The sequence below is a fragment of the Coregonus clupeaformis genome, chromosome 10 (genome assembly GCF_020615455.1).
Source record: "Coregonus clupeaformis isolate EN_2021a chromosome 10, ASM2061545v1, whole genome shotgun sequence".
Taxonomy (NCBI): domain Eukaryota; kingdom Metazoa; phylum Chordata; class Actinopteri; order Salmoniformes; family Salmonidae; genus Coregonus; species Coregonus clupeaformis.
In genome coordinates, this window is record NC_059201.1 from 48255793 (window position 1) to 48269112 (window position 13320).

The window sequence follows — 13320 nt, forward strand, 5'->3', positions numbered from 1 at the left end:
TCACTCATTGCTCAAATTCATAGGGAATTATGTATGACTGGTCAAGTCATGAAACTATAACATTGGTCAGCTGCAATCGGCTGCATTCCCAAATTAGTCACAGTTGCTCAGGAAGTGGTGTGTGTGTGTGTGTGTGTGTGTGTGTGTGTGTGTGTGTGTGTGTGTGTGTGTGTGTGTGTGTGTGTGTGTGTGTGTGTGTGTGTGTGTGTGTGTGTGTGTGTGTGTGTGTGTGTGTGTGTGTGTGTCAGTACAGACAGAGTTCACAGTGTCTGCAGACGTGATGGACGTGACAGCAGAGTGACTTGGTTTTTATGGCTTTTGACTTAATTGAAACAGTCTGATCTCAGCATCTGCTTATGGCCCACAGGTGTCAAGTTTAACAATTTTATACAGAATAACAATTAAGAATTTTAGTATGTACAACATTTTATTGAATTTTGTTGTACATATTTTAATTGTGCACTAAAAAGATTTGGTAGGCATAGTACTGGGTTTCTGTATAAGCACTTTATGACATCTGCTGATGTAAAAAGGGCATTATAAATACATTTGATTTGATACTTTATTTTATAGTAGATAAACGACCAGGTATTGAAGATGGTAATTAAACAGTAGCCTAATAATAACCTATGAAAATAGTTTGCATATTTCTATGGGATTAATCAAAACAAGCACCACTTAGCATAATTTGGTACCGGCAGCTACAAGAGGCACAGAGACACATATAGGCTACACACACAAATAAGCCATCGTTTACAGAGTGGGTGAGAGAGTGTGAGAAGAGTTTGCATCACTATTGTAACACGTAGCTCACGTTCAACTGGACTCATGCTCCTTCTATTTTGGCAGAAGATTGGGCTCGTGCTCAATCTTCATAAAGCGTCACCAAGTGGGCGTGGATTAAAAGAACCACGTCTTTATAAACGAGAAGCTCCCATTGCGTAGTGCTCAAGCGACACAGAACGCACTTGGAGTGGCAAATAACATCTCCTGAAAAGGACAAGATCAACCTACTTGAATAAAGTAAGTAGCCTACCATTGCACGTGATTGTCCTGCTTTTTCGCACATTGATGTTGTGATCATAAAAAGTGCTTATTTGTTACAATTTACAACTGCATACACAAAAGGTAACACCTGTGACTAAAACTCTCTTCTTCTCTCCCCAGTCAAAATCAGACAACATAATCCAACCGAAATGGACACCATGCACGAAATCATCCCTTTCGCCAAGGAGATGCTGGCGCAGAAGCCCAGCCGCCGCATGCTGAAGGTGTACCTGGTGGGCTCCGTGGTGGCCTTCTTGGGAACGGTTCTGGGCCTGGTGGAAACCGTCTGCCAGCCCTTCTCCTCCGGGGAGCCGCTGGACGCAGAGCTGGCTCTGCTGATAGCCCGGGAGCAGAAGACACTGGAGGCGGAGGAGAGAAGGCGACAGGAGGAGGTAGCAACACTTTCAGCCACCGAGCAGATCACCATTCCCAAGAAGCTGCAACAGGCGACGGGGGCGCAGAGATGCGCATGTGCTGTCAACCGACTGCACGCATCGTAAAGAGCGTCCCAGAGCCAGCGCCAAAACACTGTTACATATTTAAAAGGAACTGTATAAGTCCTTGCCACGCCAAATACGGTGCGCTACACACGCACTCGAAATAGCTTCACAAGACGAATGAATGGCAACCTCAAGCAGTCAACAGAAAAGTGGTCTGACTGTCTGTGTTTAACTGCGCTTCGCTGCGCTGCTTTGGGTAGCCCACCTTGACGCGTCAAGTGGAATCCCCCAAGCTGAAGTTTGAGTCCGGGTTCGCAGGAAGGCAAAAGATCCGCTGTCAGACTTACTGTCGGCTAGTGAGAGATAGCAGGGCCGCTGCTGTGCAGTCAATGACCTGTCTCATTCTGCACTTCTCTCAAGTTGCCCAGGTTCCATCCCATGGTGCCAAAAGAGTTACATTTTTGAATGAGATTTTTAAAAGTGCTAATTTGTCAATGCTGTAAATATATTAGATGTTTTGCTACTCAATAAATTCATATTTTTATTCACATTGTCTGAAGATGGTATTTTTCCGTAGAGAGGGATATATTATTTATAAGCGCCCAAATATGAACACATTCATGATCAACTTTGTAATACGAAAATGAGTAGGAGTATCAAAGTGTATTAATTATCAATAGTGGCTCTTTTTCTTTGTGAACATTCTTGCATCACACCAACAGCCACTAGAGGTCGCCTTCATACTGGGTACGCAGAGGGCCCCAAATGTAGCCTATAAGAAAGGGCCATATGTGCATTCTTCCTTCCTGCTACCACCACACCTTGAGACAATCATTGAACTAGACGTGATTGGATAAGTGAAAGCAATGTTACAATTTTTTTCATAAATTCAACCTTGTCAAATCTGTAAGAAGCTGCTTCAAGAGAGTAATGAATGAAGGATAAATTCCTTAAAAGGGTCTTACAGGTGTAGCTATGGAAGGGGAACAGGCACGGAGGGGTATCTGTGACCCATGCATTTGCAGAGCAAGTCTCTACCTCTTGTACCACAAAGGCACAGACACCTTGGCAGGGGAGAGGACATAGTGGGCAGGAAGGCTACACAGGGAGGCTATGGGTAACCTTTGATTGCTCTTTGTGAGTAAGATGGTAACTGCTGATGTTGAATGGTTGCTATTAAGACTGGAATGACCTTAACATGTGCAACATTTAATCTAGGCAAAATCTAGAAATCCACGATTAAATGGATTTCATGCACTTTGCAGCATGAGACAGAAAGGAATTTGTGTGAAACAACTCCATCTCACAATAACTGTTTTCTATGTCTGCTGTGCATCATCCAGGTTGGTTCTATACATTGGTGTTGGATGAGGTCATCCCTGCCTTCCCCTTACAGTGTAAAGTGCTTGCCATCTATTATTATTTCCATTGTGTGCCAGCAATCATTACTCTTATGAGGGTCTGGGCTCAAGATTCTAGCCTCCCCTGCAATAGGAAGATACAGTTTTGTGTCATTGGGTTCGGTGTGTTTACCTTTTCCCCTGTAAAGCCAATGTCCATTGAGGCCTGGCCTAGTTAAATAGGGTCATGAGGCTGACGCGCTGTGGGTGTGAATCATAGATGATGCTTCCTGTGGCTTGGCCGACTGAGATACCAAACGAACAATGTGGCACATTTAGCTCAAACAAAGATAATCACAAGTGATTAACACCAGAAACTGGGCCGAGCTGAAAAGAGAGAAATATGTCTTCTTCCTACTATGTAAATGTGTCTAATAATAGTGTTTGGATATCCAAAGATATCCAAAGACAGACACATTACTAGCTGGAGGTGCTCTAAATCGGGAGAGATACTGTAGAATTGTCCCTGAGCTGCAAACATGTTTGTCTTACTCATCTAAATAGTCTGATGCGGTAATAACATTTGGATTCATGTGGCACCAAGAACTGTTATTCCTGTAGACTCTGAGTCCCTTGGGCATATATACTTGAGAAAGCTCAAACAACTGAATGCTCACCTTGAAAAATCGACTAATCGAGAAGTAATGTTTCACCAAGGCAACAATAAACCCAGAATCAATGTCAGGCTGTAGTGCATAGAGAGGTAGGGATTAAACACCATTCAAACAGCAGAGGGTTCTCTTTGTAGAAGGAGAGGGATTTGTCCTGAAAGGTTACCAGTAGTTACAGTGGCAACAGACACAGTTTGAGATTTGTGAGACCTTGCCAAGCGCTTACAATTGTCAACAAGGCTCTCTGAGAGGATGAACAATCAGGCAGCAATTATATTCTGCTCCAGATGAATACTCTACCTACCCTCATTTTATAACATAAAACAGAGGCAGAGATAGACAAGGAGACAGAGAAAGAGACAGGGAAGACAGAAACAGAGGGAGAGACGGGAGAGCGAGACAGACCAGTCAAAGTTCATTGTCTTATGTCTTATGTCTGCCAAATATCAGACAATTGAAAGGTAAATCCAAATGAATTCAATCACTTTTTGACAGCATCCCTTTTGATTTAAACACAACTTTCCATACATGTTTGCCCATGGAAGAAGTGGTCACAAAGGGACTTTTTGGACCTGAATGCCAAAACATTCAGGAGATAAAAGGTGCTTAAAGTATTCAAGAGCACGTTGTGTCTCAACTGATGGTGGGCACAACACAAAACCTCAGATGATGTAAAATAGGGTCTAAGTTACAACATATGTGAATATAAAAAAATATTTTTGATAATTCACATTTAAGGATAAATAAATAAAATATTACTAACCTTTTTTCAATATATTCTAAAATAGTTTGCAACCCTGTTTGTAAGCTTTTAAATTATATCAATCTCAGCCGTTTATCTTTTCCACTGATGAAGACATGGGATGGTGGGGTATGCAAAATAGGTCAACTTTGAGCACTTTTATCTCTTGAATGTTTTGTCATTCAGGTCCAAAAAGTCACTTTCTGAGCACTTCTACAATGGGCTAATATGTATGGAAGGTTTTGTTCAAATCAAAAGGGGTGCTGTCAAAAAGTGATTGAAGTCAAATGGATTTACCCTATAACATGAGGCAATGTCGAATTCATCTTTAATGTTCTAAGTTTAATATTGTCAAACATATATTTACATATTAGACTGTGGTGATTACGCATACGGTTTCCTTGTTATTTGTGGATCAAATACCATGAGAAATTAAGTATACATAGATAATGATTACCAGACCTGGGTTCAAATACTATTTCAAATATCTCAATTACCTTCACATAACATTTCGAAGTAAGTATTCAGATATCTTATATTTTAAAAGAGAAGTAGTTGAATATTTATACACGTAATATACACTTGGAAAGTATTTAAAAGTACACTGACTAATACACTTCCATGCATTTAACCCTGGTATTTGAAAATGGTATTTGAAATAAGTATTTGAAAATACAATTTGGTAGACTATTTGTTTTTACAAATAACCATTCAAATACAATTTTACTTGTTTTGGGCTGTATTGAGTATTTTCAAATATATATATAAAAAATAAAAATAAACAGCTACTCAAATACACATGTATTTGAACCCAGGTCTGATGATGACATTTCAGACAAACGTATATACGACTATAAGCTTTAAAAAAAAAACACACTTTGCTTTTGAATATGGAGGTTGTGTCAATAGTACAAAGGTAGTGGTAGAAATCAATTTTGCCTTCTGAATAAAAATAAACCTGAATCTGAAACATACAGTGGGGAGAACAAGTATAAATCACTGCCGATTTTGCAGGTTTTCCTACTTACAAAGCATGTAGAGGTCTGTAATTTTTATCATAGGTACAATTCAACTGTGAGAGATGGAATCTAAAACAAAAATCCAGAAAATCACATTGTATGATTTTTAAGTAATTAATTTGCATTTTATTGCATGACATAAGTATTTGATCACCTACCAACCAGTAAGAATTCCGGCTCTCACAGACCTGTTAGTTTTTCTTTAAGAAGCCCTCCTGTTCTCCACTCATTACCTGTATTAACTGCACCTGTTTGAACTCGTTACCTGTATAAAAGACACCTGTCCACACACTCAATCAAACAGACTCCAACCTCTCCACAATGGCCAAGACCAGAGAGCTGAGTAAGGACATCAGGGATACAATTGTAGATCTGCACAAGGCTGGTATGGGCTACAGGACAATAGGCAAGCAGCTTGGTGAGAAGGCAACAACTGTTGGCGCAATTATTAGAAAATGGAAGAAGTTCAAGATGACGGTCAATCACCCTCGGTCTGGGGCTCCATGCAAGATCTCACCTCGTGGGGCATCAATGATCATGAGGAAGGTGAGGGATCAGCCCAGAACTACACGGCAGGACCTGGTCAATGACCTGAAGAGAGCTGGGACCACAGTCTCAAAGAAAACCATTAGTAACACACTACGCCATCATGGATTAAAATCCTGCAGCGCACGCAAGGTCCCCCTGCTCAAGCCAGCGCATGTCCAGGCACGTCTGAAGTTTGCCAATGACCATCTGGATGATCCAGAGGAGGAATGGGAGAAGGTCATGTGGTCTGATGAGACAAAAATATAGCTTTTTGGTCTAAACTCCACTCACTGTGTTTGGAGGAAGAAGAAGGATGAGTACAACCCCAAGAACACCATCCCAACCATCTTTGGGGATGCTTTTCTGCAAAGGGGACAGGACGACTGCACCGTATTGAGGGGAGGATGGATGGGGCCATGTTTTGCGAGATCTTGGCCAACAACCTCCTTCCCTCAGTAAGATGGGTCGTGGCTGGGTCTTCCAACATGACAACAACCCGAAACACACAGCCAGGGCAACTAAGGAGTGGCTCCATAAGAAGCATCAAGGTCCTGGAGTGGCCTAGCCAGTCTCCAGACCTGAACCCAATAGAAAATCTTTGGAGGGAGCTGAAAGTCCGTATTGCCCAGCGACAGCCCTGAAACCTGAAGGATCTGGAGAAGGTCTGTATGGAGGAGTGGGCCAAAATCCCTGCTGCAGTGTGTGCAAACCTGGTCAAGACCTACAGGAAACGTATGATCTCTGTAATTGCAAACAAAGGTTTCTGTACCAAATATTAAGTTATGCTTTTCTGATGTATCAAATACTTATGTCATGCAATAAAATGCAAATTAATTGCTTAAAAATCGTAGTAGGAAAACCTGCAAAATCGGCAGTGTATCAAATACTTGTTCTCCCCACTGTATCTGAGAAAGAACGTATTCACACAATAGTAGTTCTAGGGACACAAATCGTTTTGGTCTATGGGACAGAAAAATAGCCCTATGACTTCTTATTTGTGATATTGACAACACGTTTTTGGTATCACGTCTGAAAGTTAGACAGAAGCCCTAGTGTAGAAAAGTAATGCACTTGATTCATTGTTCATTATGAGCTCTTTCAGCTCAGTCCATGACCTCGTGAAGAAAGTGTTGGTTATATCCATGCGCGTTAAGTCTGAGAGAGCGAGAGCGAGAGAGAGAGAGAGAGAGAGAGAGAGAGAGAGAGAGAGAGAGAGAGAGAGAGAGAGAGAGAGAGAGAGAGAGAGAGAGAGAGAGAGAGAGGTTGAGTGGTTGGGGGGAGCATACCTTCAATTGTCGCTTGGCAACTCAAGAGTAGAGAAACAGCATTTAGTCAAGCATGTCACCCTTACGAAGCCTCAAGAGCAGCTCTCAAAATCAGGCGGGGGAACTGTGTAATCTAGTTACACAATAAGCACGGAGGGAAAATTAAGAAAGGTTATGGGTCTACTCAAGGCAGGGTCAGTGTACATGGCAGACATGAGCACCGACATATGTGTGGTTGCCCCCAACATGGTACATAAAGTTCCTCAAAAACAGATGAGTGGGATTTATTTTATTAACAAAAATATAGTCCCTGCTGGGTAAGGGGCATACATGTGTGGGAAGTGAACATTTCAGTGGGAGCAGGTTGATGGGTGTGGAAAGTTGAGGGGAATAGGATTTCTCATGCTTTTGTAACTAGGAGACTTATTCCAACATAGATATAATTCAATAGGTGAACCTGGGTTACTTATACACTCAGAGAAGAACCCTCTATGTTGGTCCAATCTAACACACTTTTAAATACAAAACAGTCCGAAGAAGGTAGTGTCAGTCATTCATTGTGTAAAGCACCAAAAATCAAGAACCTACACTGACTCAAACATTCTAATGTAAAGCCTCTCCCCGTTTTAAGAACAGTCTCAGCTTTGCAGCACTCCTTCTTCCATGACATTAACAGTCCTTGTAACCCAGCAAAAATATGAGTATCATCTCAGTCCATCAGTCTAAAACAGGAAGTATGGGTCATCATGTCCGTGAGTCCATCTGTCTCACTGTTAGCCATCATAGCAGTTATGCTTCATTGCGACAACAGTTCTGAGCTACATAGCGACTGCATTGCCCTCCTACACAGCGAGAGTGGTGGCGTTAGCCGTGGATGTGGTGAGGGGGGCCAATGCAGCACTGTTGGTTGGGACCTCTCCTTGTGGTGAGACCTTAGCTGGTCGGTGCTCCTTGTTCTGGACACAGCTACGGGCACAGAGTTGGCAGGAGGCACAGGCTGAGTTACAGCAGGGTAAGAAGCGGCAAATGCTGATCCTCCAGAGGAACCAGCCCGGAGACCAGCAGCACCAGCACAGCAGGACCACACCAGCTATCACACCCAGGACAATGTAGAGCGCCAACAGGGACAGGTAGGGAGGAGAATCTGTGGGAGTGTAGAGGGATGAAAGCAGAGTACAGTTAGCAATGGGATCTGCTTGCTTGTAATAGTAAAACCATCCAAATACTTTGTTGCCAAATCACAGTAAAGACTTTTCCTTGTATTCTTCGATGATCAAATCATCCTTCAATTTAAGACAAAAAATATACAATTTACACACATGTCCTGTTAACAAATGACTGGCCATTTCCACAGCCAATTTTTTCTCCCCTTCGCCAGACATTTCACATTTACATTTTAGCAGATGCTCTTATCCAGAGCGACATTATTTTATACTTTTTTTTTTTTTTTTTTTTTCATACTGGCCCCCCGTGGGAATCGAACCCACAACCCTGGCGTTGCAAATGCCATGCGTTGCAAATGTCATTCCCTCCCCTACCCTGGACGACGCTGGGCCAATTGTGCGCCGCCCCATGGGTCTCCCGGTCACGGCCGGCTACGACAGAGCCTGGATTCGAACCAGGATCTCTAGTGGCACAGCTAGCACTGTGATGCAGTGCCTTAGACCACTGCGCCACTCGGGAATGAATAAAATAACTTTTGTAGTCTTGGCTGGACATCTGGTGGCTTGGCACAGACAAAAAGGCAATCTAGCCTCAGTATCTATTTGCACCAGTGTCATTAGAAAAGCAACAATGGTGACTGGGAACTCAAAGGGGTCATATTCACCACTGAGAATCCATCACAGTTTATTGGTTTACAACCAGTAAGGTGGAAGTTAAGAGCTATGGGCATCCCAATTAGTTTTATGCCCCCTGTCATTGATGTGCTTTGCATTTCAATTAGGTTCCCGTTACTTTGTGCTGAAATAGAGTTTCCAGACACAAACAATACCCCATTCCCTACACAAGTTGTGTGGCTTACCCAGCAGTTAAGAAGTAAGGGATCTTTGAAGAAAGCCACTGTGAGATACAGTACAAGTAAAGCAGTTTGGGTTGAGCTATTTATTCTGTACCAGTTGTCACTCACCTGTCACTGAGTCGTGATTGGGTACGCCGTCCGGAGTGCCACAGTTCCTATAGGTGGACATGGGCAAAGTGGGCGGGTTTAAGACAGGAGGGGGTGGGGTCACTACTGGGGGAGGGGCTTGGGCTGGGGTCAGCTGACCTGCTGAGGAGATGACACAGGTGTTATTTACCTTTTCTTTACTAGGTAAGGTAACTGAGAACACAGTCCAATTTACAGTAACAAAACGTTGTACAGGTTAGAAGAGTGGTAGAATAATACAATTGGGTGGCTTAAGGTGGTCTTGTGATCTAAGCCGTTGCACATACTGTCTACTGCTGCAGTATGGGTTCGGATGCGGCCTACCGCTTTTTCAGGACACTCTCCTCTTCCTCTCTACTTGTGTCCTAACCAATAAACAAATATGTGAGGAGTGGGACTGCCCCACTCCTTTAAAAGTTTATAAACAGTGGAATAGTGTAATAATAGTGAGATTTAGTCTGAAGTGTGTTAGGGGCTACATAGACCACCTTTAAAGGCCTGTTGAACAGGTAGCTGCACAGGTGTGATACCTGAGTGACCTTTGCACCCTGAGGGCAGGTGATCCTCCAGGTCGCTCCCGTCCCCACAGTTATCGATGCCCTTGTCATCACACACCAGACTCATGGGGATACACTTCCCATTACGACATGGGAAGTAAGGCTCACCGCTGCACGCTGATTGGTTAAAACCTGAAAATGGATAGACCAAGATGGTACATTTGATTGGTTACAAACTGCACAAACTACAGCTCGTGAGTAGGCTACAATTGTGTTGATGAGTTAGATTATAATTTTTTATTTTGGGGGGGGGGCTAATTTCCTGCAATTCTACACATTTTACCATGGGGCAGAGGAAAATGTGAAGTTTTGTAGCTAATATCATGCTATTCTACACATTTTACCATGAGGCTGACAGAAAATGTTGCATTTTTAAAACTAATTAAAGCTAAAATATAGGTGTGTTGACTGTGATAGAGGCACTGGATTATGGGCTGTCTTGTTTGCTAAATTAACAAATGAAGCTGGCAGTGGCATGGTGTATATAGCCATAGAATCACAGTGACATATGCCTCAATGCAGTCATATTCGTCGCTTATTAGGGGTGTGGCGTTCAGTTAGTTATTTTTGGCCACCTTTCCCATGAGAGTGAATGTCATTCCAGTTCATCTGAATGTCATTCCAGTGCACTGCTTGCTATGAATTCTATCTGATGGTGTTTGCATGTTTAGGTAAAAAGACAAATACATTTCGGAAAACACTAATAAGTGTTTATTTTTTTTGCTCAATCTGATTCGGTGGGCCTGGCTCCCCAGTGGGTGGGCCCGGGCCCACTCAGGCCCACGTGGCTGGCGTCATGTCTCACCCAGTCTGAAGGAGGTGAAGTCCCCCACGAAATCCACTCGAGGCAGAGTACCTCGGGTCACCAGACGCAGGGTCAGGTGATTCCCCGTGGACAGCACCGGGCGAGGTGGGCTCTTCCCACACAGCGTTGGTCCAATAGGAGGTGAGTTCTTGTCCCGCCCGTCATAGAACTGAATGTATGACCCCGCATGACACGGGTCCCCTGGATCCACCACTGGAGTCGAGGGCTCCAATTGAGTGCCCCGGGGGGACTCAGGGAAGAGGGGGGATGGACTTTGGGGTGCTAAACGAAGCAGGCTGTAGACCAGGAAGAAGCGGAAGTGGAACTGGACCTTCAGGGGGAGAGGAGGAGGGGGGGCATGTTTAGCTGACAGACATTGCAAGGAAGATAATGTGTAAAATATTGGGATTATCACCCCTAACCCTTGCCTTGGATCTGAGAGGAGTGGATAGGTGTAAGAAGTCAAGGTGAACATATTACCATATTGCATATACCTATCCAAACCTTTAAGATCTATACAAGGACTAGGAGTTGATTTGGGATATTAGGCATACATGTGTATAGTGAGCACAAAAGGGAGGGGGTGTGGCTAGTGGTGGGCACCTTGTCCTTGGGGGAGGCGGCCTGCATGGTGAGATGGCAGTCCGTTCCCATGGTGACAAAATAGTACTTCTTGGACTCCTGGTGTGAGTTGACGATCATCCCATCGCCCCGGATGTTCTGGCCACAGAAGTCCACCACGTTGACTGGAGGAAAACCAACAGATGTCTAAATGGAAGTAGCATGAAGGAGCAAACTACTTGTCTGTGAGGATGTGATGTGTAAACATCTCTCTGTTTCTCCACAGTCCCATTGACCTATACTGAAATATTAAAAACTATGACAAACTAAAACACAACTGAGTTAGTCTACAGCTGATTGTTACAGGTGAATAGAAGAAACAAATAACCAGAACAGGACCTGAGCCAGCAACCCTGCAGTTACAGGTCAAGTATACTATCCCTGTGCCATGTAAAAGTCCAGACATCTTGGCTATGGTGGCTGGGGGCCAACTGATGCTGCTACACACCCACTCTGGACAGTGAGCCAGATAATGGGAAGATTTACAACCCCTTCCTGGGTTTATAAGCTCTGTTTCCCCAGGCAACCACTGGATCCTCCTGCACTGACCTCCCGGAATGTCCCAAGGAAGAGGACTGGGAAGTACTACTGATGGGAAATCACCAGTCCAACAACACTACCCAAATAAACACGTTGCCCGCAAGAGAAGCACTGTCCAAAACATGGACAACAGCAGAACAGCAAGTCCCCAATAAAGGGTTTTACAGGTAAAAATAAACAGCTCTGGTATGTTCTCACTGGGATAAAGTCCAGTGGGGAAAAGACAACTATGGTGGCATGGGGCAACTCCTGATGTTTCTTTCCCAATTATTATATTTTGTTGATAATGATAAAAGCATAGATTTCTGAAAAGTTAATTAAGTTTAATGTCAAAAGTCTGTAGGCTATTTCTGTGGAATACAAGTGAACAAAAAGAAAACTAAATATTTCATTAATTAAAGTTGAATAAAACTCATTCAAACCCCTGTGTAAACTATTATTTCACAAATTAAGAATTGTCACATGACAAATGATCATTCAGCTGCTGGCCTATCCCCTAACTCCTTGGTCATCCCTTATGCCTTCTTTTCTTATCCATGGTATCTGCTTGTTTGAATGGCAATTTGTTTCAGAAAAAAGAGTTCAAATCAACGGCTATTTAGGTAACGAATATAATATTGATGCTTCATTACAGTGACTCAGAAAGACACACTGTTTTAATTTACAAAAGCCCAGTGGCGCAATGAGAGAGCCAGGAGCAACAAATAAATTACGCGCACAAGGCAGTTCTTCACAGTAATGGCAAAACGTGTCAAGTAGCTGAATCCGCGACGGAATACATCTGAAATTGACCTTCCATCTTCTTACCCGTCTCAAGTGGATTGGTCTTGACTGTCATAACGCTGAGCAGAACAAACACTTTTGACAGGCTCTGAAGTTGATTCCCCTTCTTGGCCATCTCGGTAGCCTACTCCCAAGCGCAAAGGCTGTTGTTCCACTCTGGCGCGCACTCCCTATGTCACTCGGAGACTGCGTATCCCAAGCCCCCAAACTCCTCAAATGTGTTGCATGTGTGTCTGTTTCGGTGTAAAATTATCTTCTTCACGGAAAGTAACCATCTTGCTAAATGCACTTTGTGGACATTCGGTTGCTGGTGTGCCAAGAGAAGCGCGGTCTTCATATGAGGGAGGCATGAGGAGTATTCCCTTTTAATGTTTCTGACGCCTTTAGGAAAATTACACTTTGGCTTTTGTTCCTTTGAAGCCCCCATCTTTGTCGAATCCAACTACGTGTCCTGCGGTTTCCATGACAACAGCACCAATACAATGTTTCCAAAGTAGGAGGGGATCGGTGGCCCCTCTATCCGCACCCATTCACCGACTCTCAAGTAGGGCGCATTCAGCTCTCCATCTGTCTCTCTTCCTCTTTTGAAAAAGTTAACGTCGGTAGTTTTACTTGCAAGACTTGATTTAGCTAAAGGGATTGGTGCACTTGGATATGCTAGTTAAAAACATTTTTCTTAGTAGCCTAATTGTTAAATGCACACAAATGCTTAGATGTGTTTACCCAAAATACATTGGTTTCCTTACTCTGTAAACTGTCTATGGACACGGTATGACAGCAATTCATGTGTTGGTTTAGTTTCCCTGGCACTGTTTC

At 43.3% G+C, this 13320-nt stretch overlaps 2 protein-coding genes across 5 annotated transcripts; one reads left to right on the forward strand and one right to left on the reverse strand.

Moving 5' to 3' along the window:
• The first annotated feature begins 946 nt into the window (after positions 1–946).
• Positions 947–2035, forward strand: LOC121575454 (G0/G1 switch protein 2). The gene is made up of 2 exons (XM_041888583.1): positions 947–1023; positions 1168–2035. The coding sequence occupies exon 2, from the start codon at positions 1197–1199 to the stop codon at positions 1545–1547; it is 351 nt and encodes a 116-aa protein (XP_041744517.1). The 5' UTR covers positions 947–1023; positions 1168–1196; the 3' UTR covers positions 1548–2035.
• Positions 2036–7326: 5291 nt separating this feature from the next.
• Positions 7327–12943, reverse strand: LOC121575438 (low-density lipoprotein receptor class A domain-containing protein 2-like). Of its 4 annotated transcripts, none has more exons than XM_041888556.2 (6): positions 12529–12943; positions 11164–11306; positions 10561–10891; positions 9687–9887; positions 9181–9318; positions 7327–8196 (listed from the first exon to the last, which is right to left on the reverse strand). In XM_041888556.2, exons 1-6 carry the CDS (start codon positions 12617–12619, stop codon positions 7895–7897), a joined length of 1206 nt encoding a protein of 401 aa, XP_041744490.2. In that variant the 5' UTR covers positions 12620–12943; the 3' UTR covers positions 7327–7894. The 4 variants fall into 4 exon arrangements, with proteins under 4 accessions (XP_041744490.2, XP_041744494.2, XP_041744493.2 ...); XM_041888560.2 differs by having other exon boundaries at positions 9738–9887; positions 12529–12941; XM_041888559.2 differs by having other exon boundaries at positions 9729–9887; positions 12529–12941.
• Positions 12944–13320: the final 377 nt, after the last annotated feature.

What these genes read in the sequence shown, in the direction of transcription:
- LOC121575454 (XM_041888583.1), top strand. Translation starts at nt 1,197, where the DNA reads ATGGACACCATGCACGAAATCATCCCTTTCGCCAAGGAGATGCTGGCG.
- LOC121575438 (XM_041888556.2), bottom strand. Translation starts at nt 12,619, where the DNA reads ATGGCCAAGAAGGGGAATCAACTTCAGAGCCTGTCAAAAGTGTTTGTT. An exon ending in CCGCCTCCCCCAAGGACAAG is followed by an intron (nt 10,892 to 11,163) that starts GTGCCCACCACT and finishes CTCCCCCTGAAG; the next exon opens with GTCCAGTTCCACTTCCGCTT. An exon ending in CTTCACCTCCTTCAGACTGG is followed by an intron (nt 9,888 to 10,560) that starts GTGAGACATGAC and finishes ATCCATTTTCAG; the next exon opens with GTTTTAACCAATCAGCGTGC.